Below are 27,970 nucleotides of genomic sequence, written 5' to 3' on the forward strand. Positions count from 1 at the left end.
TATAGCTCCCCCCACCAGCCTCCACTGACTTGTACATTCTACAATATTCTACGGGTGTGAGATTTCTTAAAGTGAACCTAATGTTTAAGTGATGCTGAGGTATTCCGTCAAAGTAATTCACGATTAGAAAAGGAGCACATAAAAATGTATTAGCGTAGAGAGATGTCTCTGCTTTTTCAAACTAGGCAGTCATTAATCTGGTTACGTTAGGGCCGATAGAAGAACACTACGGTTGTGTGGGGTTGTTGTTTACGAAAGGGGCAGCTCGATAAGGGCGGCACAGGGCTAACATCTTTACTGGTGCTGACAGGGGATGAGCCCCCATAGTAAAGTTAGTTGGGCGATGAGAGGAAGGAGAGAGGGCTTCAACCACGTGACCTGAGAGCTGCTAACAGGATGTGGTTAGAAAGCTAGAAGAAGAAAACGTGCAGGTCCTTGTTCCTTAGAAGTGGGTTAGAGGTGGGGGATGCCAAAAGGATTCAAATAGGTGGGTATAAGAGAAGAAAACTTGTCAGTAGTAATGTGTAGGATAGTGATCGTGTGAACAGCAACTTGCGCGAGCACACAGGCACAGCAGCTAGTGAGAAAACAACTTTGGTTCAAGCTTTTTATTTCATGGCTAAAGATTGGTAGAAAAACTAAAACGGACAGCCCCTACCCGACTACTGAATGCCTGACTACAGCCCAAACTGCTGCCAAAGCAGATACGCCAGTCTGGAAAGGATCACAACACAGTCCGCCGTATCATCATAGGGGGAAACGTAGAGAAACAGGAACGATTATTGAGGGCAAGCACCCACTGATATCATATAACCACTACCATTCAAACCTAAACACCACTCAAATATATTAACTTTATACAGGGGGACAATACCCCTGATTTTCCTTCTTCCCATCCCTTTCTATTTGGATATTTGCGCTGCCACTTTAAAGCTGAGCAGGGAGAGCCTTAGTCAAATTAAAAAATAAGTTGGTCTTTGGAAAGTGATCATCAAAATATTGCATTTTTATCTCCTGTTGTCTAGAGGGAGAGCTTGTACTCAAATATTGGACTAGGCTAAGCTACACTGACAATACACAGCAACAAATATTTTTGGTACAACTTGAAGTAAGCCAGTCAAAAGACTGCAGAAATAAAGGACAGAATGTTGGGACAGAATGTGTAACTTCTCTAAAACAGGCAGACTACAGTTCATAAATCCAGTTTTTTTTGGTACAGATACTGTGCACAAGTAGATAAAGCGGCATTAAAAAATCTATCGGAGCAAAAACAGACAACGACCCCATCTACCTCACACCAACTCCATCCAGTTGGCATGAAAACCATAGACACCAACCGACATAGCAGTCAGAGAACACTCAGGCATAGAACTCCATGGATCATACAGCTCTAAGTGTTATCATTTCAGTAATTTCATATCAGTGTCTACGGTCCACACCTAGACTACAATTTACAAAATAGTGGCAGGCAAAATATATTTTTTCATATAAACAAACTCAGTGTTACCAGACAGAAGACCGGAGAGAACACATGGTCAACCCTGCTCCTTAAAGCAACGATAACCGTGATATCGGCCATTTATTATTACTCGGTTTTAAAGCCTTATAACCACGATTAGAAATTGATATACAGTACCAGTCAAAACTTTGGACACACCTCCTCATTCCAGGGTTTGTCTTCATTTTCTACTATTTTCTACATTGTAGAATAATAGTGAAGACATCAAAACTATGAAATAACACATGGGGAATCATGTAGTAACCAAAAAAAGTGTTAAACAAATCTAAATATATTTTATATTTGAGATTCTTCAATGTAGCCACCCTTTGCCTTGATGACAGCTTTGCCACTCGTTGGCATTCTCTCAACCAGCATCATGAGGTCACCTGGAATGCATTTCAATTAACAGGTGTTCCTTGTTAAAAGTTAATTTGTGGAATATCTTACTCTTATCAGTTGTGTTGTGACAAGGTAGGGGTGGTATACAGAAGATTTGGTAAAAGACCAAGTCCATATTATGGCAAGAAGAAGCTCAAATAAGCAAAGAGAAACGACAGCCCATCATTACTTTATGACATGAAGGTAGGTCAATGCGGAACATTTCAAGAACTTTGAAAGTTTATCAAGTGCAGTCGCAAAAACCATACAGCACTTTGATGAAACTGGCTCTCATGAGGACCGACACAGGAAAGGAAGACCCAGAGTTACCTCTACTGCAGAGGAAAAGTTCATTACAGTTACCAGCCTCAGAAATCAGCAATTAACTGCACCTCAGATTGCAGCCCAAATAAATGCTTCACAGTGTTCAAGTAACAGACACATCTCAACATCAACTGTTCAGAGGAGACTGTGTGAATCAGGCCTTCATGGTCAAATTGCTGCATTAGAAACAACTACTAAAGGACACCAATAATAAGAAGAGATTTGCTTGGGCCAAGAAACATGAGCAATGGACATTAGAACAGTGGAAATCTGTCCTTTGGTCTGATGAGTCCAAATTTGAGATTTTGGTTTCCAACCACCGTGTCTTTGTGAGACGCAGAGTAGGTGAACGGATGATCTCCGCATTGGTGGTTACCACCGTGAAGCATGGAAGAGGTGTGATGTTGTGGGGGTGCTTTGCTGGTGACACAGTCAGTGATTTATTTAGAATTCAAATCACACTTAACAAGCATGGCTACCACAGCATTCTGCAGCGATACGCCATCCCATCTGGTTTGCGCTTAGTGGGACTATCATTTGTTTTTCAACAGGACAATGACCCCAAACACACGTCCAAGCTGTGTCAGGGCTATTTGACCAAGAAGGAGAGTGATGGAGTGCTGCATCAGATGACCTGGCCCCCACAGTCACCCGACCTTAACCCAATTGAGATGGTTTGGGATGAGTTAGACCGCAGAGTGAAGGAAAAGCAGCCAACAAGTACTCAGCATCAAGACTGTTGGAAAAGCATTCCAGGTGAAGCTGATTGAGAGAATGCAAAGAGTGTGCAAAGCGGTCATCAAGGAAATAAAATTAAAAAAAGTATTTAACCTTTATTTAACGAGGCAAGTCAGTTAAGAACAAATTCTTATTTACAATGACGGCCTACCCCGGCCAAACCCGGACGACCCTGGGCCAATTGTGCGTCACCCTATGGGACTCCCAATCACGGCCGGATGTGATGCAGCCTGGCAAAGGGTGGCTACTTTGAAGAACCTAAAATATAAAATATATTTTGATTTGTTTAACACGTTTTTGGTTACTACATGTTTCCATATGTGTTATTTCATAGTGTTGATGTCTTCACTATTTTACGACAATGTAGAAAATAGTAAAAATAAAGAAAAACTGTTGAATGAGAAGGTGTGTCCAAACTGTTGACTGGTTCTGTACATCAGAGTTAAAGCTTAAATTAATGTTAGACGTACAAAGTTCTGAAAATGTCCACTCACACACACTAAAATAAGAGAAAACAAACTAAGCGCCTCTAAAATATAACTTTGATATGATTTGTGCTGAGTCCTGTCCAACAGAGCCCGACACAAAATAAATTCAAACTATAGACGGGGAAATACGCAAACCCCCCTTTTAGTGATGATGTAGATTGTGAACTTTAGTAGTAAATCATTTTTGTTAGAAGAAGAAAAACGTCAAAAAAGTTAAATCAAATTTTTGGTTAGAAGTATTTCAGAAGATGTTCTGAACAGGGAAGAAGAAGATATATACTTTTGAAAAAGGTGACAGAAAGGAAAGAGGGAAAGCTAGGTGGTCCCTCAGGGGTCACAAGGAGCGCAGACCATAGAGTTCAAGATGATCCTGCCTCAGAAAATGGCCGCCCCAGTCCTCCTGTGTGACCCGCTGCGTACACCGACAAAAACATTCAGGGAGTCGCACATCGTTTTTGGAGTACAAGGGAAAAGAGAGAATGAATAATGAAATAAAAACGTAAAATATAAATTCCAACCCTCTTCACAGAGGGTTTCTTTTTGGTGGCAGCAAAAGGATTAAATAATGATAGATGACAGGCAGAAGGACAAGGAGGAAGAGGATGAAGAAGTGGATTGAGCAAATAGCCTAAGGGCAAATCTTAAACAACAGCCCTATTCCCCATGTAGTGTCTTACTATGGCCAAAGCCATCCATATCATACGCAACATTTAACCAAAAGTAGTGCACTAAATAGAGCATAGGGTGTCATTCGAGGCAATTTGAGCCTTCAGCTTCACTGGGCCTTGGAGGCAGTGGTGATGGTGGAGGCGGGCACTGGGACGGTCGCTGTGGTGACCTGGTGGTTGGCTGTGACCTGCAGGGCCCCTCCCCCGGCGGCTCCGGCCGACACCAGGCTGACGGGGTTGCTGGTGAGCAGGGACAGGTTCTGGGGGTTCAGGAAGAGGGGCTGCACCAGGTTGGGGGTGCTGCCGGACGAGGTGTTAGCAAACAGCAGGTTACCACTCCCGTCCAGCGAGGTAATGGGGAGAGTGCCACCCGATGCCAGAGCTACAGGGGGAGGAAAGTAGGGACAGAGGGGGTTAGCTAGCTATTTAGCCATCGTCAGTTGGAGGAGAGTTACAGTAACTGTGGATTAATGAGGATGGGTAGTGTAGCTAGCTAGCTGCCGGAGCGGTGAAGAGTTCTGATTACGTCTCAAACACAACGATGTCAGTGACGAGACCAACGTGTGGTGAAGAACAGGAGGACAGGTGCACGAGTGTCAGGTATAGACTAGTTATACAGGTAAATAAATGTAAGGCAGTGGTTTTCACATTTTTTACGGAATAGGTTGGGAACCGCTGCTGTAAGGTACCGAGCAAAGAGAAAAGTACTTATATATATTGAGGTTGGATATACAGTATAAGTTCCAGCTATATAACATGAAAATAGCATATGTATATACAGTACTTTCAGAAAGTATTCAAACCCTTTGACTGTTCAACATTTTTTTGTGTTATAGCCTGAATTTTAAATTTATGAAGTTTCGATTTTGTGTCACTGATCTACACACAATACCCCATAATGTCAAATGTCAAAGTGTAATTATGTTTTTAGAAATGTTTACAAATTCATTAAAAATGAAAAGCTGAAATGTCTTCAAAAGTATTCAACCTTTTGTTATGTAAAGCCTAAATAAGTTCAGGAGTAAAAATGTCCTTAAAAAGTCACATAAGCTGCATGGACTCTGTGTGCAATAATAATGTTTAACAGGATTTTTTAAATGACTACCCCATCCCTGTACCCCACACATACAATTATCTGTAAGGTCCCTCAGTCGAGCAGTGAAATTCACTTCACAATTTCAAGCAGATTCAACCACAAGGAAGCCTGTACAGAATAAAAATATTCAAAAAATGCATCCTGTTTGCAGTAAGGCACTAAAGTAATACTGTCAAAAATGTGGCAAAGAAATGTACTTTCTGTCCTGACTACAAAGCGTTTTGTTTGGGGCAAATCCAACACAACACAATGAGTACCATTCTTCGTATTTTCAAGAATGGTGGTAGCTGTATCTGTCACACCCTGATCAGTTTCACCTGTCCTTGTTATCGTCTCCACCCCCTCCAGGTGTCGCTTGTTATCCCTGGTGTTTATATCATTGTGTTTCCTGTTTCTCTGTGCCTGTTCGTCTTGTATGTTCCAAGTCAACCAGTGTGTTTTTTCCCATGCTCCTGCCTTTTCTATTCTCTTTTACTAGTCCTCCCGGTTTTGACCCTTGCCTGTTTTCTGGACTTGCGTCGTCCGGGTTAGGGAGGGTTTGGCCGGTAGGGATATCCTTGTCTCATCGCGCACTAGCAGTGCAGTGCTAGGGTGCAGTGCACGCTAACCAGGTCGCTAGGTGCACGGCGTTTCCTCCAACACATTGGTGCGGCTGGCTTCCGGGTTGGAGCAACGCTGTGTTAAGAAGCAGTGAGGCTTGGTTGGGTTGTGTTTAGGAGGACGCATGGCTTTCGACCTTCGTCTCTCCCGAGCCCGTATGGGAGTTGTAGCGATGAAACAAGATAGTAACTACTAACAATTGGATACCAAGAAATTGGGGAGAAAATGGGGTTAAAAAAAAGAAAGACTCACAGCTGTAATTGCTGCTGTATTGTACTCCGGGGGTTGAATACTTATATAATCACAATATACAGTGGGGCAAAAAAGTATTTAGTCAGCCACCAATTGTGTAAGTTCTCCCACTTAAAAAGATGAGAGATGCCTGTAATTTTCATCATAGGTACACTTAAACTATGACAGACAAAATGAGAAAAAAAAAGAAAAAAAAATCCAGAAAATCACATTGTAGGATTTTTTATGAATTTATTTGCAAATTATGGTGGAAAATAAGTATTTGGTCAATAACAAAAGTTTATCTCAATACTTTGATATATACCCTTTGTTGGCAATGACAGAGATCAAATGTTTTCTGTAAGTCTTCACAAGGTTTTCACACACTGTTGCTGGTATTTTGGCCCATTCCTCCATGCAGATCTCCTCTAGAGCAGTGATGTTTTGCTGCTGTTGCTGGGCAACACAGACTTTCAACTCCCTCCAAAGATTTTCTATGGGGTTGAGATCTGGAGACTGGCTGGGCCACTCCAGGACCTTAAAATGCTTCTTACGAAGCCACTCCTTCATTGCCCGGGCGGTGTGTTTTGGATCATTGTCATGCTGAAAGACCCAATCACGTTTCATCTTCAATGCCCTTGCTGATGGAAGGAGGTTTTCACTCAAAATCTCACTGTTATTGACCAAATACTTATTTTCCACCATAATTTGCAAATAAATTCATTAAAAATCCTACAATGGGATTTTCTGGATTTTTTTTTCTCATTTTGTGTCATAGTTGAAGTGTACCTATGATGAAAATTACAGGCCTCTCTCATCTTTAAGTGGGAGAACTTGCACAATTGGTGGCTGACTAAATACTTTTTTGCCCCACTGTACTAGTGTACTATTTTCCATTAAAATATATATATATATATATATATTTTTTTAAATCTTCCACTTTGTATAGATTGATGGCAAAAAAATGACAATTCAATTCATTTTAACAACAAATTTTGTAATAACAAAATGGAAAAAGTCCAGGAATACTTTCTGAAGACACTGCATATGTGTGAGATGCAGAGTAATTAAACAGGTGTACTTGCCGCTCCATAGACCTTGGATGGTGGCCAGGGTGCTGTTGCTCAACATGGCGGGGTTTATAGCCCCTCCAAGCCCACCCGGAGCTAAGCTCAGCAAGGCCCCCCTACACACAGAGACAAGTATTGTCAGACAGACAGAGACACAGTGATTCCAGTAGAGATTACCCTGAATTCCTTATTCCTCCCTCAATCCCTGAGATTATGATGATCATAGCAATGAGCGTTTAACTACAACTATTACTACAATGACTATTCAAAATAGTTTCAACATGGCTTATATCATATTTTAGATATACATGGGCACTGGAAATATCTTCATGTAGTTTGACGTGTGTTGTGATCCTGCTCTGAAACCCTTTCCCGTCCTACTCACCCAGGAGTGAACTGTGAGGATGCCATCAGTCCTGGGTTAAGGCCAGCCATGGAGGCGTAACTAGAACTGGTGGGTAACTGGGCAGCTCCTTGCAGGGCCGCTGACAGCCCCGGTCCAGCCACCATCACCTGACCTGTCCCCAGATTGGTTGCTAGTGACGATGGCGCCTGCATGACCACCGTGTGCTCCTGGGTTCCATCCGTCTCCGCTGCCGTGGCCTGGAGGGCCGTGGGGGAGGGGCTTAGCGAGGTGGAGCTGGTCACCGCGGTAACCATGGGTGCCGTAGAGATGACAGATGCCGTGTTTGTGGTCGCTCCGATCGTCGTGCCTGAGACGGAACCCGGAGGGTGGTGTTTCGTTTTTAAGTGCCAGGAATGGAAAGGAAGTTATAGAATTATACCTGAATCCTAATTTGAGATTTCTTTCTTCAAATATGATCCTGTCCCTCCCCTTTCCCCGTTTACCTGTCAAGGTCAGGCCGGAGACGCTGGTGCTGGTGAGAGGCATCACTGGGTTTAAAGTGAGTGTGGTTGGTGTGTTACTGGTCACAAGGCTCGCCGTACTGGCCACCTGCACCAGGGAAGGAGAAGAAAAAGGCTTGAACATGGAATAGAAAAAAATACACTTTACTTGTGTGTGTGTGTAGTGCGTGCTTACACTGTGTATGTGTCCATGCATGCAAGTGCAAGAGTGTGTGGTACATGTACATGCCAGTGTGTTTTGTCAATACCAAGGGGCTATTGGGGGTGAAGATGGTTTTGATGGGGGTGCTGCCTGTCCCTGTGATGCTGTGTCCGCTGCTGGGGGGGTTGATCCGCTTCTCTTTTTGCCGACGGTTACAGAACCACACCCGGATCACCTCCTTCTCCATGTTGAGCTGGTCAGCAATTATGGTGATCTCCTCAGAGGTAGGTTTTTGGTTCTGCTTGAAGAGGGCAAAAGACCAGGTATTCCATTTCAGTATGGGGCAGTTACTTTCAATATGGGGCAGTTCCTTTCAGTATGGGGCAGTTCCTTTCAATATGGGGCAGTTACTTTCAATATGGGGCAGTTACTTTCAATATGGGGCAGTTACTTTCAATATGGGGCAGTTACTTTCAATATGGGGCAGTTCCTTTCAATATGGGGCAGTTCCTTTCAATATGGGGCAGTTCCTTTCAATATGGGGCAGTTACTTTCAATATGGGGCAGTTACTTTCAATATGGGGCAGTTCCTTTCAATATGGGGCAGTTACTTTCAATATGGGGCAGTTACTTTCAATATGGGGCAGTTCCTTTCAATATGGGGCAGTTCCTTTCAATATGGGGCAGTTCCTTTCAGTATGGGGCAGTTACTTTCAATATGGGGCAGTTCCTTTCAATATGGGGCAGTTCCTTTCAGTATGGGGCAGTTCCTTTCAGTATGGGGCAGTTCCTTTCAATATGGGGCAGTTCCTTTCAATATGGGGCAGTTACTTTCAATATGGGGCAGTTCCTTTCAATATGGGGCAGTTCCTTTCAGTATGGGGCAGTTCCTTTCAATATGGGGCAGTTCCTTTCAATATGGGGCAGTTCCTTTCAATATGGGGCAGTTCCTTTCAGTATGGGGCAGTTCCTTTCAATATGGGGCAGTTCCTTTCAGTATGGGGCAGTTCCTTTCAATATGGGGCAGTTCCTTTCAATATGGGGCAGTTCCTTTCAGTATGGGGCAGTTCCTTTCAATATGGGGCAGTTCCTTTCAATATGGGGCAGTTACTTTCAATATGGGGCAGTTCCTTTCAATATGGGGCAGTTCCTTTCAATATGGGGCAGTTCCTTTCAATATGGGGCAGTTCCTTTCAATATGGGGCAGTTCCTTTCAATATGGGGCAGTTCCTTTCAGTATGGGGCAGTTCCTTTCAATATGGGGCAGTTTCTTTCAATATGGGGCAGTTCCTTTCAATATGGGGCAGTTACTTTCAATATGGGGCAGTTCCTTTCAATATGGGGCAGTTCCTTTCAGCATGGGGCAGTTCCTTTCAATATGGGGCAGTTTCTTTCAATATGGGGCAGTTCCTTTCAATATGGGGCAGTTCCTTTCAATATGGGGCAGTTCCTTTCAATATGGGGCAGTTTCTTTCAATATGGGGCAGTTCCTTTCAATATGGGGCAGTTCCTTTCAATATGGGGCAGTTTCTTTCAATATGGGGCAGTTTCTTTCAATATGGGGCAGTTTCTTTCAATATGGGGCAGTTCCTTTAAATATGGGGCAGTTTCTTTCAATATGGGGCAGTTCCTTTCAATATGGGGCAGTTCCTTTCAATATGGGGCAGTTTCTTTCAATATGGGGCAGTTCCTTTCAATATGGGGCAGTTTCTTTCAATATGGGGCAGTTCCTTTCAATATGGGGCAGTTTCTTTCAATATGGGGCAGTTCCTTTCAATATGGGGCAGTTTCTTTCAGTATGGGGCAGTTCCTTTCAATATGGGGCAGTTTCTTTCAATATGGGGCAGTTCCTTTCAATATGGGGCAGTTTCTTTCAATATGGGGCAGTTCCTTTCAATATGGGGCAGTTCCTTTCAATATGGGGCAGTTCCTTTCAATATGGGGCAGTTTCTTTCAATATGGGGCAGTTCCTTTCAATATGGGGCAGTTTCTTTCAGTATGGGGCAGTTCCTTTCAATATGGGGCAGTTTCTTTCAGTATGGGGCAGTTTCTTTCAATATGGGGCAATTTCTTTCAGTATGGGGCAGTTTCTTTCAATATGGGGCAGTTTCTTTCAGTATGGGGCAGTTCCTTTCAGTATGGGGCAGTTCCTTTCAGTATGGGGCAGTTACTTTCAGTATTGGGCAGTTTCTTTCAGTATGGGGCAGTTTCTTTCAGTATGGGGCAGTTTCTTTCAGTATGGGGCAGTTCCTTTCAGTATGGGGCAGTTCCTTTCAGTATAGGGCAGTTTCTTTCAGCAAGGGGCAGTTATTTTCAGCATGGGGCAGTTATTTTCAGTAGGGCAGTTATTTTCAGCATGGGGCAGTTCCTTTCAGCATGGGGCAGTTCCTTTCAATATGGGGCAGTTTCTTTCAGTATGGGGCAGTTTCTTTCAATATGGGGCAGTTTCTTTCAGTATGGGGCAGTTCCTTTCAGTATGGGGCAGTTCCTTTCAGTATGGGGCAGTTCCTTTCAGTATGGGGCAGTTCCTTTCAGTATTGGGCAGTTTCTTTCAGTATGGGGCAGTTTCTTTCAGTATGGGGCAGTTCCTTTCAGTATGGGGCAGTTCCTTTCAGTATAGGGCAGTTTCTTTCAGCATGGGGCAGTTATTTTCAGCATGGGGCAGTTATTTTCAGTAGGGCAGTTATTTTCAGCATGGGGCAGTTACTTTCAGCATGGGGCAGTTCCTTTCAGTATGGGGCAGTTCCTTTCAGTATGGGGCAGTTTCTTTCAGCATGGGGCAGTTATTTTCAACATGAGGCAGTTATTTTCAGCATGGGGGAGTTCCTTTCAGCATAGGGCAGTTATTTTTAGCATGGGGCAGTTATTTTCAGTAGGGCAGTTATTTTCAGCATGGGGCAGTTATTTTCAGTAGGGCAGTTTTTTTCAGTATGGGGAAGTTATTTTCAGTAGGGCAGTTATTTTCAGTATGGGGAAGTTATTTTCAGTAGGGCAGTTATTTTTAGTATGGGGAAGTTATTTTCAGTAGGGCAGTTATTTTCAGTATGGGGAAGTTATTTTCAGTAGGGCAGTTATTTTCAGTATGGGGAAGTTATTTTCAGTAGGGCAGTTATTTTCAGTATGGGGAAGTTATTTTCAGTAGGGCAGTTATTTTCAGTATGGGGAAGTTATTTTCAGTAGGGCAGTTATTTTCAGTATGGGGAAGTTATTTTCAGTAGGGCAGTTATTTTCAGTATGGGGAAGTTATTTTCAGTAGGGCAGTTATTTTCAGTATGGGGAAGTTATTTTCAGTAGGGCAGTTATTTTCAGTAGGGCAGTTATTTTCAGTATGGGGAAGTTATTTTCAGTAGGGCAGTTATTTTCAGTAGGGCAGTTATTTTCAGTAGGGCAGTTATTTTCAGTAGGGCAGTTATTTTCAGTAGGGCAGTTTACCAGAGACGCTGAATGAAGTCTTTTCCATTTCATTGATTCCCTTCCTAATGGTTTAAGTGGTAAAATTGGTTGATGAGGTAAATTAGTGAAGACAAGTGAGCGCTAATCTAGACTGTAACACTTCACTCACCTCCAGAAAGCTCTTTTCTAAGGCCACGCGGATGTTGGTCTCGATGCTGGTCCTCTTCTTGCGTCGGCGGTTGAGCCCCTCCATGCCCAGACCGGGGGACCCCAGGCCGCAAGGGCTGGACAGGGCCAGGTCAGACGACAGATTCTCTGCACAAACAGCACCGCGACAAGGGACAGGGACGGAGGTAAAGACCAGGTACTCTGCAGTGCATAATACGGTACACAATAGAGTACAAACACACACAGCTGTCGGTCAGCTCAGAGACATACCTGCATCGTTGAGCCACTTCTCCAGAAGTGGCTTCAGCTTGCACATGTTCTTAAAGCTGAGGTTCAAGGCCTCGAAGCGGGAAATGGTGGTCTGGCTGAAGTCGTTACCATACAGCTTGCCCATGGCCAGACCAACATCCCCCTGGGGGAGACAGAGAGGGTTAGGGAGAGCTCTGCTGTTAACACAAACACACGTATGCACACTCATGCAAGCATACACACACACACACCTTCCTGCAGTTCGCTAATACCCCAAACCACACACACAGAATGTACACACGTACACACACCTTCATACAGCTCCCTCACAACACCAACCATACACCCACCTGTGTGAAGCCCAGTTTAATGCGTCTCTGTTTGAAGGTCTTAGCGAACTGTTCCAGCTCCTCCAGGTCGCTGGGCTCCTCCAGACTGGGTGTGTCCAGGCGTTTGGGCGGGGTCTGACTGTGGGACAGGGGCTGGATGGGCGTGGCTGCTATAGTGTGGGACGGAGTCGCTGGCTACAGGACGGAAGTATGGGGTTAGGGCTGAAAGGAAATGACAAACTAAACATGGTAGTGATAGTTGTAGTTGTAGTGTCTGACCTGTGAGGCAAGGTTGATGCTTGGCTGAGTCTGCAGGAGGTTGGCTTGGCTTTGAGGTAGTTGAGTTAGAAGATTATGGGCTTGCAGGAAACCTGTTGAGAGAATTATGGAGACCATTTAAGAGGTACGAAAGGAGGGTGAGAGCGAGGAAGGGCGAGTGTGTATGTTTGTGCACGTGTGTGTGCGTGCCTGTGTCCATGTGTGTGTGTCCATGTGTGTGTGTGAGTGTGTTTAGTACATACTCTGCGTTGTGTACATACTCTGCTGGCCCTGCGGCGTCTGTGAGATGATGAACTGGCCAGGCTGCAGCTGGGTGGCGATGTGGTGGCCAGGTTGAACCAGGACAAACTGGGGCATGGTTAGGTTCTGCTGCTGCAGCTGCTGTAACTGCTGAAAGTCCTCACGCACACACCCGCCGGGAGAAAGGAGCACACATTACTACAGGCACACACAGACACGTATAGTCACACACCACTCATGCTGATGTTGGTCATCTCACACACCCACACTCACGCACGCACACACACAAATACAGGAAGTGAGGAACCCTCGTAACTACAGAGAAGCCAGTATTTATAAGTCTAGTCCTACAGGTAAGGGGGGTACAGGTCTACTAGAGGTGATACTGTAGCTGCTGCCTGCTGGCCTTTATTCTAGCTTCATTCTACAGGTACACTCATTCATACAACAGAGATCAACAGAGGAGTTTTCATTAAGCTTCCACAGGGAGAAAAGGTTACAACGTACTACAGGTAACAGCATACTTATAATCATTAAAATAGCAGTGTTATACATGAGTACTACTAGGTAGATTTTACAGGTCCAGTCATTCATATAACAGTGATATAAAGGTGTACTACAGGTAGGTAACTGCTGAAGGTCGCCATCTCATACGGGTATCCCAGCTGGCTTAGCTGGCCTGGGAGATGAGTAGAGACAGAGGGAATCTGAGGGGGAATGATGTGAACATTACAGCTCTGTGTTTCCTGCATATTCAATTGATGACACTGTGGCTGTTATATGTTTTGAGGCAGTATTGGGTTTGACTTCAGGATTTTATTTTACACCCCTTTCTAGAGCAGGTAGCAGGATACTCTGCCCCCTGCAGATTCCGTCTAGCCCTAGTGATGGGGGTGTGTGTGTGTGTGTGTGTGTGTGTCTATACACATTCTCATGTATTTGTGTGTGTGTATCTCTCTTACAGAGGTGATCTGGACGGGCTGGGACAGGGGCAGCTGTGTGATGGGGGTGGCTGCGGAGGCAGAGATGCTGGCCCCCGTGGTGCTGCTCTGCTGGCTGGCTGATTGCTGCTGCATGGCCGCTGCCAAGAGCTGGGCCTGGGCCTGCTGCAACAACATCTGCTGCTGCGCTGGAGACAGGGTCAACTGGAGAGGGAAAGCGAGACGGGGGGGGGGGGGGGGGGGGGGGTCAAAGCGAAAGAGACGGGGAGACAGCGAGAGGCGGGGCAGAGAGAAAGAGGGAGATAGAAAGGCAGAGATGGCAGATATTGTGGAGAGAGGGCAGAGTGAAAGGTAGAGGGGGCGCAGAGATTAAGAGAGAGAATAATGTAAATGGAGTGAGCGGTTGGAAGAGAAACAATAGTATGTCAAGACAACTGCCTCTCACCATTCATTTCAAAATGTCAAAGGTCTTTCAAGTTGCAAAGGACTACAAAACTAGCAGTACATGTGATGCAGTGACTGAGTGCCTTAGGGCCCAACAGACGGAGAGAGGAGAGGACTCATGCATTTGGACGGGAGATGCTGTTGGTGTTTGGAGAGGTTTCTCATCGCAGCCACTGGCTGTCTGATCTTTAGGTCACATGACTATCACATGTGAGGGCTTTCTGGCCATGCGACAGAATGATCATGGATGAGTATGACGCCTGGGCTCCCGGTCGCTCACACACAAACCAAAAGATGGTACCAGGGTGATGTTTGTCGTGGGGTTGGCATGATTGCACATGTGCACAAGCCCACACAGGCTACGTCCCAATACTCTTCTCTCAGTTCCTCCCACCAACACTGATCATAGCAGGAATTGGTAGAATGAATAAGGTAGGTAGATCAATTGCCATTCAATCTTTATATCGAATCACCGGTCACTAAGGAGAGGAAACAAGGAAAATAGTATTTGGCCATAACCCCACCCTCTATCTGGGTGTATCTCAATAGTCTCCTTCCGTTCATATGCACTGATCTGAGAACAGCGAAACCAATATACCGACGATACCTCCTGAGCATTTGCTGTTCTTTTAGATCAGTGCAGATGAGGAAGCCATAGAGATCCAGCACATTACAGACAGACAGATGAACCGACAAGCAGGCAGGCAGACAGCATGACACTTACTCCAGCTATCTGTCCCCCAGCCAGCATGAGCTGGGCCTGAGGCAGCACCCCCTGCTGGACGGAGGTCGGAATTGCACCCGAGTCTTCAGACTTGGACTAGGAGCAGAGTACATAGGATAACCTTATATAGAATAACCTTCCCAGATACATGCCATATAGACACAGGCTACTCCTGATAACGACATGTTCCTGTTAAGTCCAGTCTCAGTTCAACTGCATTATTTTACATTGCTCCTGATAACGACATGTTCCTGTTAAGTCCAGTCTCAGTTCAACTGCATTATTTTACATTGCTCCTGATAACGACATGTTCCTGTTAAGTCCAGTCTCAGTTCAACTGCATTATTTTACATTGCTCCTGATAACGACATGTTCCTGTTAAGTCCAGTCTCAGTTCAACTGCATTATTTTACATTGCTCCTGATAACGACATGTTCCTGTTAAGTCCAGTCTCAGTTCAACTGCATTATTTTACATTGCTCCTGATAACGACATGTTCCTGTTAAGTCCAGTCTCAGTTCAACTGCATTATTTTACATTGCTCCTGATAACGACATGTTCCTGTTAAGTCCAGTCTCAAGCCGTTGCATTTATCACAAGTCGTCTGTCTGTACATTATGTCGATCTGTTTTTGAATAATGATGTTGACTGATACTTATTGTACTCAGATGCCCTAATTCTTGCAACTATATCTGTCAGAGTCTTGACTAGAGATAAGGAGCAAGACCCATATTTTTACTGTTCAACATTGGAGTGGAGAGGAAGAGGAAAACCATATACACAGCAAGACAAAACACAATCCCACACACACTGCCACATAAACACAAAAACAGGGGTTCAATAATAGGTAGCACACTGAAGGTATTCTCTAAATAGAAAATGATCGACATAAGGAAAGCAGGAGAGGAATGTACTGCAGCCCACAGAGAACAGAGAGAGGAAAGAGGGAGGGGTGAGTGGAGAAGTTCATTTAAAAAACTGTTATGCAGTGCATGTAAATTCTGCAGAGATTTGCATATTCTTCGCCATCTGTTTCCGAGCAACCGCAGAGCAGCTAATTAGCATACAGGGTTGATTAATCTGCCTTGTTGCCAGGCGATACCGAGAGAGCCTGGCTCATTTACATGTACTGTGTGTGTGTGTGTGTGTGTGTGTGTGTGTGTGTGTGTGTGTGTGTGTGTGTGTGTGGTGTGGTGTGGTGTGGTGTGGTGTGTGTGTGTGTGTGTGTGTGTGTGTGTGTGGTGTGTGGTGTGTGTGTGAGAGCTGGGATGGCAAACCGACAATGACGGATATTGCCTTCCTCTTACCGAAACATTTTACCTACGAAGGTAATTTTCTGTGATTTTGCTACACGACATCCTTGTAGATTGTTGTAAAACCAATATTTGGTCAACAGTAATAGCCTATGCATTATGTTGATTCCTCCTATGAAAGTATCTGCCCCATTTCGCTGTCGGATTCTGTGTGAGCGAGCCACTCTCACTCCCTCATCCTACTGTGAAGCACAAGCATATGACAGTTGCTCAAAATGTAATTGCGGGCAACATACAGTTTTCAAAGCAACTACTGTTGTTGTAGTTACGGAGGAGAGTCACAGCTTTCTGGGAGTATATCATGTATTTCTCACCTCTTGAATTCATGGCACAACTTTACAACCAGAGTAGACTGTAGTTAGTATGGTGCGCAAAGCAGAGTGTGCCATTTATATAAATTAGCCTAGACCTAGTCCTGAAAGGTTTTTGTAGGACATTAGCCTACATTCACTGATAGCTTAATCAATTAGCCTACATGGCTATATAGCAACAACATCATATTTCGAGTAAGCAATCCAGCCAAGTGTTTTGAGTTCCCACTTCCTCAGGTTGTGAATAATACAGCTTTATAGTCCAATATGCACAAAGATGTCGGCAGATTCTCTGAAGAACCAAAAATAAATCTGATCCTTCTGGATCCTATTTGACAGGTCGCACATCAACATATCAACCATGCATTCCCTGGATATGTTAGATCGAACAGCTGACTTTTTCAATCATGGCTACCATCTCAGTTTTCTTACTTTGCACTGAAAATAAAAAATTATAGTGCCCTGCCGCTAATGTAAAGTAATAAAAATAAAAGTTTCATATTTACTGTTATCGAGTAAAATGGTTAGATTTACGAGTAAAATGGTTAGATTTACGAGTAAAATGGTTAGATTTATGAGTAAAATGGTCAGATTTACGAGTAAAATGGTTAGATTTATGAGTAAAATGGTTAGATTTACGAGTAAAATGGTTAGATTTATGAGTAAAATGGTTAGATTTACGAGTAAAATGGTTAGATTTATGAGTAAAATGGTTAGATTTATGAGTAAAATGGTTAGATTTACGAGTAAAATGGTTAGATTTATCACGATATGGATTTTCCGTCCATATGGTCCGGCTCTAGTGTGTGTGGCTCTGTTCTGTTGGCATGTCTCTGTCCCCTCTCCTCATTTCAACTACACTTCTGCCAGCCTGGGCAAATGCAGAAAATACACCCACAGACACACACACACACAGACACACACTCTCTGGTAAAAGCAGCAACCCTGTGTGTGTTTTGGTCTGAGTGAGTGAGTTACCTGTTGGAGCAGAGCCTGTGCATGTGCATTGGTGATTGCATTTGTGGCCTGCACCGTCTGCCTCTGAAAGTCCAGTCCATTCGTTTGGACTCCTGAGAACAGAAAAGCAATTAAGTCATCAGAAAGGAAAAAAACGTTCACATACACACACACACTTTCACATACACACACACACAAATCGACACGTGTGAACATAATACGCACACAGTAGCCTCTAATTACAGCAACAGCACAACAACCCAATTAACTTTCACTGAACCTCTCTCTCTATTAGGTTTCTCAATCAACACAATAAAAACACACACTCTGTAGGACATTGAAGTGAGCAGAGTGCAGACCCGGGGGGGGGTGTTCAGAGGGCACCAAACAGGACCACAGGTTTTTAAACAGAAGACAATTACTTGAGTCTAATAACCAAGGACATTTTCTCTGTCCGTTTGTGACTATTTGAAACCGTTTGTGCCTCCTGAACGACACTCCAGGTGTGGGCAGCCAGAGCAATGCAGCAGCAGGTCACAGCAGGTAACTCACCTGTGTTTCCGTCCCCACTCTGACTCTCCATTGCACATTTACTAGTTTCTGATGGATTACTCATCCTAGAATCTGAAAGAGGCAGACAGACAAAACAGACAGACAGAGAGAGACCTTCACTCAACTGTCATCTAAAAGTAACGCCCCACCATCCCATCCCAAAACAGCGCCTAAAGCCCACATCTTTAAAATATCTGATGTCGTATGCCGCACTTAATACAATAACACTAGACAACTCCCACTCCTTCCAACAGAGTCTGATAATAATGCTTTCTGATGGGCTACACACCCACAACTACCTCTAGCCTACATGCAGAGTATTGTTTCCATACAAAACCAGGTTAAAAAAATTGCGCCAGGTGAACATTTTACAATTAGAAAACGCCCCATTTAATACAGTAAATCAACATCTTCAACAATGGCAATTAGGGGATACACTTTGAAGCATGCCTTTACATGCATAAAAGCCCAGCAGGACAATGTGTCATACCCCTTTGACTTGTTCCTTGACGATCTCTCTCTCTCTCTCACACTCACACACACACATTTGAAATACTTTATTTGAATCTACCAATCAAATTGACAATGAAAAGATCCAAACATTTCAAAAGGTCCCTTTATGCATGGCATGTAAGGGTACAGAAAGCACCTCCCTCTCCAAACAGCTAGGCTGCCCACGACAGCTGAAACAGAGCAGTACCTAGCCAATTGCTTTGCCCTAGTTTTTATCAGGCCCGCAATCTGGAGGACACGCACTGCAAGGCTGTGCCAAATATCAGCGCCACCAGCTTGCACCTCTACCCGAGGATGTCCAAGCCTGCCACCAGGAGCTGGTATTTAAGCACCTTCTCGGCAAATGAGTAGCTCACTTCCAAAATGAGCACCTCTCCCTGGCCTCCCCCCACAACAACAATATCTGGTGTATTTGGTACCCCATCATCATCAACATCACAAACACACAACACATGACTCACCCACTTCTGTTGAACCTGTATTTTCCAGCATGCTTGCAAAAGCTGGTGGCAGGTTCCGCCGGACAGCACACAGCCCCTCCTCTCCCTACTCCCTCTCTTCACTATCCACTGGTCAGTGCAGAGTCCAGTCAAACTACAGCTACACACACAAGACACAGACAGACTGGCACAGTCCACTGAACGCTCCACTGAACAACACTGAGACACAGCCTCAGCACTCCACTTAAGCCAATGGCTTTTAGACTAACAGCTCTCCCTCACTCTCAATCAATCTTTCTCTACCTTTCCTTTCTTCTCAACAGTCTCCCTCCTTTTCCCTCCCTCTCTCCGATGCGTGGCAGGATTGTCGCAACTACTGAAAAAGTTCTCTCTCCCTCTCTTTCTGGAAGAAAACAGAAACAACTAGTGCAGCTGGCTCCTCTCTCTCTCCCTCCACCCACCCCATTCTATAATGGAGTATAATCAGTATTCAGCTGATTAAAGCTGTATGCAAATCAGGCCCTACCTCGTTAGCGATTCAAGGCTTTGAAGTCCTGTAAGCAATTCATTTCACACCGGGCTCTGAAAGCTTTCTGCATAATTTAAAATCCATAAATATGTATCATTTCATTAGCATATTAATTGGATGGCTTTTTGGAGAACAATAAAAAACAGGGGAATATTTTTTTTTAAAGATGTCCGGGCTCAAACTAAGCCCAATTACCGGCAGAATGCAGGCAGCAGAGTAATTAGCTGAGAGAGCCAGGTAAAAAAACGGGGCAAACAACTGCCCAGAATTCAGTGTGAGGCATGTCGGCAGTGGTCTGGGCACGTTGGCGTGGAAAGGTGGCGGGTGCTAATAGAACTAATAGAATGTCTCGGACTGCTGGTCCCAAAGTCCGCCAGGAGTCACAGAGACCAGGCCTGGTTATTAATGAGGGCTTGGAGGTGGGGGGAATAAATAACTCCACCACGAGCCTGTCATTACTACCAGACCCCCTGTGGCTATGGCATTCCACTCTGCACAACTACTGAGACAGAGAGAGAGAAACAGAAATGGGGGGGGGGGGGTACTATCAGCTATGTTTATGAAGCGTGTGAAGATTAGCATATTTAGATTAGCTTTAAATTCCATTAGGCTAGTTGTTCTCATTCAGACGGCTTTTTTCCCATTTCACTCTTTTTAATCTAGTGTAGAAGAACATGCCTTGGAAGTTAATGTAGCGAGCAGGCAGGCGCCGACTGACAGGGTGGGGTGTCAAAGCAATGATAAAATTAAATCTGACTGTTTTGTGGGGTAGACCTCTGAAAAATAGGGGGATGAACGTGTGGTTTTGCCTTGCTCAAAAAATCCTCAATAAAAAACTAAACCGAATTTGTCTCTTTTCTTGGCTCCCTTATCACACTAGTGACCAAGATAAACAGAGACTGAAGAAAGGGCATGACAAAGCAGTAGGGACAGTAATCAACAGTATGGACAGTAATCAACAGTATGGACAGTAATCAACAGTTTGGACAGTAATCAAACAATAGCCTAAAAACAGTGTTTTTGCAGTTGCAGTGTGGGGCATTATTAGACTAGTTTGTAGTACTTTTTCAGCCAAGGAAGCTAACGGCTAATCATTTTCTTCAGAAGGCCGATTTAGGCCAGGTTACGACACTGTCACGCCCTGATCTGTTTCACCTGTCCTTGTGATGGTCTCCACCCCCTCCAGGTGTAACTTATTTTCCCCGGTGGATTTATCCCTGTGTTTCCTGTCTCTCTGTGCCAGTTCGTCTCGTCTGTTTCAAGTCAACCAGCGTGTTTTTCCCGTGCTCCTGCTTTTGCTATTCTCTCTTTTGCTAGTCCTCCTGGTTTTGTCCCTTGCCTGTTTTCTGGACTCTGTACCCACCTGCCTGACCAGTCTGCCTGCCCTGACCTTGAACCTGCCTGCCACTCTGTACCTCCTGGACTCTGATCTGGTTTTGACCTTTTGCCTGTCCATGACTATTCTCTTGTTTACCCCTTTTGGAACTAATACATATCAAACACTCAAACCATCTGCCTCTCATGTCTGCATCTGGGTCTGGCCCTGAGCCCTTATGGACACTTAAACTCACGTTCTCGAAGCCACAGCAAATGTTTCAACCACTAACTCACCAAGTGTGAATTTGTTGATGGAAAAAAATAAGGTTCCCTCCCATGAAACAAGGACAGAGATACCCCAAAAACAGACACCCCATCTTCCTTCCTTCCAAACCACAACCACCCACTATACCCTCTTAATGCAAAACAAAAAGAGAAAACAGAAGGGTTCAGAGGCAAAGAGAAGTAAGGAGAAAGGCACTTTATTTAAACCACACTTGCTAGGGTGGCTCGCAAAATCCCACTGTGGAGCGAACAATTCATTATGCAAATATATTTTTGCAGAGAATATTTAATAGGTAACTCATTAGCACTTTTTTATGTAAAGGCTGAGTGAATATAGTGGAACAGCTAATGTGAAGGGAGACATTCAAACGTGAGGCATAGCGAGTGTAGAATAATAAGCATATTCAAATTCCACTGACATTTAACTTCACCCATGGTATGTAAGTCACGGCAACACTTCAAACTAAGTTCCCATTAATATCATGTAGCTGAGTTAAGCCTATAGGCCTAAACTAGTTTGTTAATACAGTACTTAGCATGTAACAGTGTGTGCATAAAGCATTTCACTGTTCTACAATTATGGTGACCAAATCTTTCTCCATTTGTCCTATTGATCATGCATGTCTCTCTCCTACTATTATAGACCTTTTAAAACAAGACGTTTTGCCACCAACTTTAACACTTTTTGGCAACTTGCATTTATATCTGAAAGGTATTGCCGGCAACATAGCCTGTACTTTTATTTTCCGCCAACCAACCTAGTCAGTATAAATGTCCCCTATCATCATATAGCGGCTTGGCACGCTTTCAATTATGAACATTCTATTGTTGTTCTCCGACATCAAACTTGTTCTTGTTATTAAGAAAAAGTATAAACCTGGTATAAACACAAAAACGGCAGTCTGCTTGACATTGAAGCAGCCGAGTCCAAATAGCAGCATTACCTGCTACATTTTTTTGCACCAAAAAAAAACATTGTATTTAGGATATGTAAATCTAGCAAGCCAGGCAACTAAAAGACACTTTCTATACAATGTTTTGGGTTGTTACAGTTTTTTTAATATTTAGCTAACAGCTATCTAGCTAGCCAGCTCATATACACTGAGTGTACAAAATATTAGGAACACCTTCCTAATATTGAGTTGCACCCCCTTTGCCATAGGAACAGCCTCAATTCGTTGGGGCATGAACTCTAGAAGGTGTCGAAAGTGTTCCACAGGGATGCTGGCCTATGTTGACGCTAATGCTTCCTGCAGTTGTGTCAAGTTGTCTGGATGTCCTTTGGGTGGTGGATCATTCTTGATACACACAGGAAACTTTTGAGTGTGAAAAACCCAGCAGCGCTGCACTTCTTGACACTCAAAACCAGTGCACCTGGCAACTACTGCCATACCCCGTTCAAAGGCGCTTAAAATATTTTGCTTTGACCATTCATCCTCTGAATGGCACACATACACAATCTATGTCTCAATTATCTCGAGGCTTACAAATCACTTTAACCTCTCCTCCCCTTCATCTACAATGATTGAAGTGGATTTAACAAGTGACATCAATAAGGGATCATAGCTTTCACCTGGATTCACCTATGTCATGGAAAGAGCATTTTGTATAATCACTGTAATTACCTAGCTACAGACAGGTTATATCACATTATCTAGTGTACAAAGATTTTTGTCCATTACTGGTCGTTACAGGAAAGCCCCATACAAACCACCGCAATAGATTTTTCAACTAATCTGTATGATTTGTTTTATTTTATTTCACCTTCATTTAACCAGGTAGGCCAGTTGAGAACACCTTTATTTAACCAGGTAGGCATGTTGAGAACAAGTTCTCATTTACAACTGCGACTTGGCCAAAATAAAGCAAAGCAGTGCGAAACAAACAACAACAGAGTTACACATGGAATAAAAAAGCGTACAGTCAATAACACAATAGAAAAAAATGAAGTCTATATACAGTGTGTGCAAATGGCGTGAGGAGGTAAGTCAATAAATAGGCCATAGCAGCGAAGTAATTACAATTTAGCAAATTAACACTGGAGTGATCGATGTGCAGATGATGATGAAGTAGAAATACTGGTGTGCAAAAGAGCAGAAAAGTACATTTAAAAATAATATGGGGATGAGGTAGGTAGATTGGAAGGGCTATTTACAGATGGGCTATGTACAGCTGCAACGATCGGTTATCTGCTCAGATAGCTGATGTTTAAAGTTAGTGAGGGAAATATAAGTCTCCAACTTCAGCGATTTTTGCAATTAGTTCCAGTCATTGGCAGCAGAGAACTGGGAGGAAAGGCGGCCAAAGGAGGTGTTGGCTTTGGGGATGACCAGTGAGATACCTGCTGGCAATACCTTTTAAATGATTTGTTAGGCCAGACAAGCTCACAGAACATGACCGCCGAGTGCTGAAGCGCATAAAATTGTCTGTCCTCGGTTGCAACACTCACTACCGAGTTCCAAACTGCCTCTGGAAGCAATGTCAGCACAATAATTGCTTGTGGGGAGCTTTATGAAATGACCGAGCAGCCGCACACAGGCCTAAGATCACCATGCGCAACGCCAAGAGCCGGCTTGACTGGTGTAAAGCTTGCCGCCAATGGACTCTGGAGCAGTGGAAACGCATTCTCTAGAGTGATGAATCACGCTTCGCCATCTGGCGGTCCGACGGACGAATCTGGGTTTGGCAGATGCCAGGAGAACACTACCTGCCCGAACGCATAATGCTAACTGTAAAGTTTTGGCCACATTTTTATTCACCATAACAGGAAAATTAACACATTAGAAGGTAATTATTTACAAAAGATTTACAAGTATGGCAAACTGCTAACTTACTGTTTGTGGATGTGAAGAAATTAAAGCAGTTAATTGCATTCTGTCCTATCTGAGAAATATAGAACTTGATCAACACTGTTTGCTGCTTCAGGTTAGCATGACAACTGTTGCAGCAACAGGGTCAAAGTTGAATGTCTCTTTGCTCAGTTCCCGCCAAAGTAGTGGCTCTGACTAGAGGGAGTACAGCTTCAACCGGAAGTTAGGAGTTAGGAGAACTTACGCATCAGGTTAGGATAATTAACGTGGCAGGTTAGGAGACTTAGGTTAAGGTTAGGAAAAGGGTTAGAGTTCATTAAAATGCTCTCCTAACCTGCAATGAAATGTAACTTCCGGTCATAGCTGTACTCCCTCTAGTCACAACCCTAAGTAATGGCTATATAAAAGGTGAATGCCTACAAGAAAGAGGTAAAGATGAGCTGTTTGAAAGGGGATCATATAAACATTTCCCAATTGTTTTTAAAGGCAAAATACTGTGAATCCCATGTGAATGGCCTAGCCCAGTGTTAGCAGGGCTACTGGCAAACCGGATTAGGCCTATAGTACATTCCAAAAAATTATACCTGAACAACACTATATATTTTCATTTGTATTTTGCCCCTTTGAGAATCTTTTTGGCCTTCCTCTTGTCCTTGCCTAGGCTACATCCCACACAGCTGTCTGGTCCCTTATCTTACCAGGTTAACTTTACCATGGTAATCTAGTACCAAGCCTACCTACTATCCATATAGTCACATACTGTATAGTATATCACTATGTGCACATGACATACTCGTCTCGAACTCCCACTTTGGAACAGCTTGTCTGTACGTACTTCATGCATACTTTTCAGATGCCTTGCATCTATTACTGAACAAAATGCATTATTCATGAAAACCATGTTTACAACTATGAATATTCATAGACGGAACTCTCGGGATGGAATGGGATGAAAATATAAAACTGTGAGGAAGTGAGGAGGGTGAGTGTGAAAATTAGAAAATAATTTCTCACCACAAAGTAGCTTAGTTCATAATCGACCCAATTTTGTTCTAAAAGCCCCCCACCCCCTTTTTTTTTACAAAGGACTTACTGAATGCTTCCCACAACATGACAGGAACCCAACAAAATAAGTGAATGCTGTGCTACAGTGACAAGGATAACCTGATTTCACACTTTGCATAAAGCACAAGACACAACACAGCAACATGAATAAGATTATCTTTAATAAGTAACAGGGATGTAGCCTACAACTAAAATATGGACACAAACACACACAAATGCCTAGCCTAAGCAGCAAATAGTTTGCCTGGCTACCCAAACTCCTTACTCCGGCCAAACGCTACGCCACGCCCACGGACGTTAGTTTATAAGTCTGGATCTGAGTACCTCCCCACTGATTTCTAGAACGCATACACACTCTAACTGTTCTGTTTGGTCCCATTAACCGATGGGTTGGGCCAGAGCCATTACACACCTGGATAAAGCAGCGTTTAAAAAATGTGTCATCGGCTTTGATAATCTGATTGGTTAGTGATGATCAAATCGCTGATGACTTTGGTTTGTATAACATAACCAGAAATTACTTCAACAATAGCAGTCTTAGACTGAAGTACAGTATGTAGTGAACATAGGGCAGAGGAAGAATTCCGTTTGAGTCATCAGGCAAGCAAATTGTGTAGTTGTCATATATTTTGGAAAATGTGCTTGCTGGCTAGAATGTTCATAAAAGTTGAAGAAGGGCGACAATATACCTACAATATGACATCACATCAGAGCAAAAAGATATGAACTACTTCAGCAAATCTGTATGTTTGTCTTAAGTGTTTATTATCATGGTGAAAACAGTGTCACGAGAAAAGAAAATGAGTGTCTGTCTGCCCTTTCATCAAACTGAGACCGAAGACATTAATTGGATGTGGGCCTCTCTTGTGCCCCTGGCATGTCACGGAAGTACGCATCACCCCTCCCCGGGAAAAAATGGCACAGGTAGAATGGGCCTCGCCGACATGGATTGTAAAGAAACGGCATTCAAAACTGATGCTGAACACGGGAATCGCTCTCCACAAGAGGTGGGGAAATCTAAGGCATCGTTTTTAAATATCGGAAACGTCCCCAAATTAGGCATTCTACTGAAGTTTTTAATATATTCAGTCTGCGTAAACAAACGCCACCGATACCGACGCACACACAGAACTCAAGACAAGAGGGACTCGGTTGTGTGGGGCGAAACTTCAAAGCTCTCATCCAAACTCAGACTAGCGAATGGCGAGACAATGGCGGCAACTATTTTTTCCCTTTCGACAGTGAATGTTTTTAGTGGATTTATGGCGGCAGGAGCAGCATTTATATAACTGTCATTGCTATATTTGGGGGAATGTGGTCAAATTAAATAATCGAAATAAAATACATTGAAAATCGTTTATTTCTTAAAACACATCCAGGAGGTAGGCAGCACCAATACGTCCTAAACATAAACAATACTAAACAATACTAGTTAGGCTATACATTTCTTAAAGCGTTTAGGCTTTTATCTGCTAAAGAGAGCAGTACTATTGTTGATATCACGCTTCTGGAAAATAAACTAGCTCACGGGCTAGGTGCTGAAAATGGGCAGATTGTGGCTGCCACCATGGATGGAAAAAGATGGGATAGCCTACTGTTAACCTAAAAACATGATCAATAGGCATATAAACTTAGTGGAGACAATAGGCATGGTCTATAACCGCCAAACTAAAGGTTTTGACATATTTTGCGGCGAACGCGAGATAATGTCGAATAGTTAATGGTATATGCTGAACCCCGCATTCTCTATGACTACGTTATTATGCTCGGACAGGCCCACACGAATAACACAAAACAGGCTACAACGTCTGTATCGAGCACAAAGGCTGGGAAGATATAAAAACACGCTGCGGCCCTCCGACATCAAGCAAGTTAGCTTCTCGGCTTTCTATTATGCTACTGTAAATATGATTATAATGTAATATGCACAGCCGCTGGCTGTTGTTGGAAAAATGAATATGCAAACCTCCTCCAATAAGCAGATAGGTTAACGCCACAATAAGCATAAACACAAAGCCGATCTGCCTAGTTTTAGCAGCCAAGCTAGCCATCTTATCAAGCTAGTACAGCTACAGTACAGTATTTGAGCAATATCTGAAAATGGCATGTATAAAAACCACAGACACGTCGCCAATTACTAATAAAATATGCTAAATCGCATTTGTAGACAGGGGTATGAATATGTAGCGGCGTACAGTGCTCTAATCACACAAAGAAGGGAGGCATGTTTTTTGCCTTTAATTTGTCATCGCACTGCAATAGCCCGTTTACCCCTCTGTCAAATATCCGCTAGCTGTGAATTAACTAAAATTACGCGTACAACAGCAACATTGGGCTAACTCATTTTGTTGTCGCGTTTCTTCTGTGCTACATGGGTTGAGAGAAAGAGTGTTTGAATATGAGTATGAATATGTAAAATTCTGTAATGATTACCTGGTCCTGAACTCTCATCTTGACTCGCTGCTCCTCCATCCGCCATTTTGAATATTTAACCCGAAATCCCATCCCTGGTAGGAGGAAAGAGAGAAAACTACACACCCTGCGCGACTCATGTGCAAGTGCACTGTATTTACTTGATAAATACAGTTGGAGAAAGTATGCATAAATTATGTTTTTTTATTTTTATAATTGTATTATGTTTGCATGTGTTTATGTAACCCATGTTAGTAATATTCATATCTTACTATGTTAAATTGGAACTAAATTCATCTTCAAATATCCTTCATGTTGTCTGCTGCAAATACGGTATAATATTTAAGGAATCATTAATGGGGGGCTATTAGGTGTTCTATGGAAAATAATGAACGACGTGGAAGGTATGTTCCACGACGCGTTAGCGTAACTGACCTTCCAGGGAGTTGCATTGTTTTCCAGAAAACGCATAGAGCCCCTAGTTGATTTTTCATTTTAGACCATGGCCGCGGGGACCCGTCATTCTGGGCATTTAGCTAAAAAAAATATATATACATATATATATATATATATATATATATATATATATATATATA

General features: G+C 43.3%; 1 protein-coding gene across 7 annotated transcripts; it reads right to left on the minus strand.

The window, feature by feature from the left end:
• Positions 1-169: 169 nt before the first annotated feature.
• pou2f1b (POU class 2 homeobox 1b) lies at positions 170-27,508 on the minus strand. Of its 7 annotated transcripts, none has more exons than XM_090215396.1 (16): positions 27,396-27,500; positions 18,004-18,075; positions 17,473-17,564; positions 14,871-14,966; positions 13,724-13,906; positions 13,382-13,468; positions 12,782-12,911; positions 12,522-12,613; positions 12,264-12,437; positions 11,935-12,076; positions 11,666-11,811; positions 8,210-8,404; positions 7,944-8,049; positions 7,480-7,807; positions 7,110-7,210; positions 170-4,479 (listed from the first exon to the last, which is right to left on the minus strand). In XM_090215396.1, exons 1-16 carry the CDS (start codon positions 27,439-27,441, stop codon positions 4,205-4,207), a joined length of 2,265 nt encoding a protein of 754 aa, XP_090071522.1. In that variant the 5' UTR covers positions 27,442-27,500; the 3' UTR covers positions 170-4,204. The 7 variants fall into 7 exon arrangements, with proteins under 7 accessions (XP_090071522.1, XP_090071521.1, XP_090071524.1 ...); XM_090215395.1 differs by having other exon boundaries at positions 12,764-12,911; XM_090215398.1 differs by lacking the exon at positions 13,382-13,468 and having other exon boundaries at positions 27,396-27,499.
• Positions 27,509-27,970: the final 462 nt, after the last annotated feature.

Source organism: Oncorhynchus mykiss, chromosome 22, assembly GCF_057628025.1.
Source record: "Oncorhynchus mykiss isolate SJ-2025 chromosome 22, ASM5762802v1, whole genome shotgun sequence".
Taxonomy (NCBI): domain Eukaryota; kingdom Metazoa; phylum Chordata; class Actinopteri; order Salmoniformes; family Salmonidae; genus Oncorhynchus; species Oncorhynchus mykiss.

Bases quoted from the DNA above. Each gene is read 5' to 3' on its own strand.
- pou2f1b (XM_090215395.1), bottom strand. From the start codon at position 27,441: ATGGCGGATGGAGGAGCAGCGAGTCAAGATGAGAGTTCAGGACCAG. The intron at 18,076-27,395 runs GTAATCATTACA...TGCCTCTTTCAG, and splicing joins AGATGAGAGTTCAGGACCAG to ATTCTAGGATGAGTAATCCA. The intron at 11,812-11,934 runs GTATGTCTCTGA...CTGTTTGTGCAG, and splicing joins GAAGTGGCTCAACGATGCAG to AGAATCTGTCGTCTGACCTG.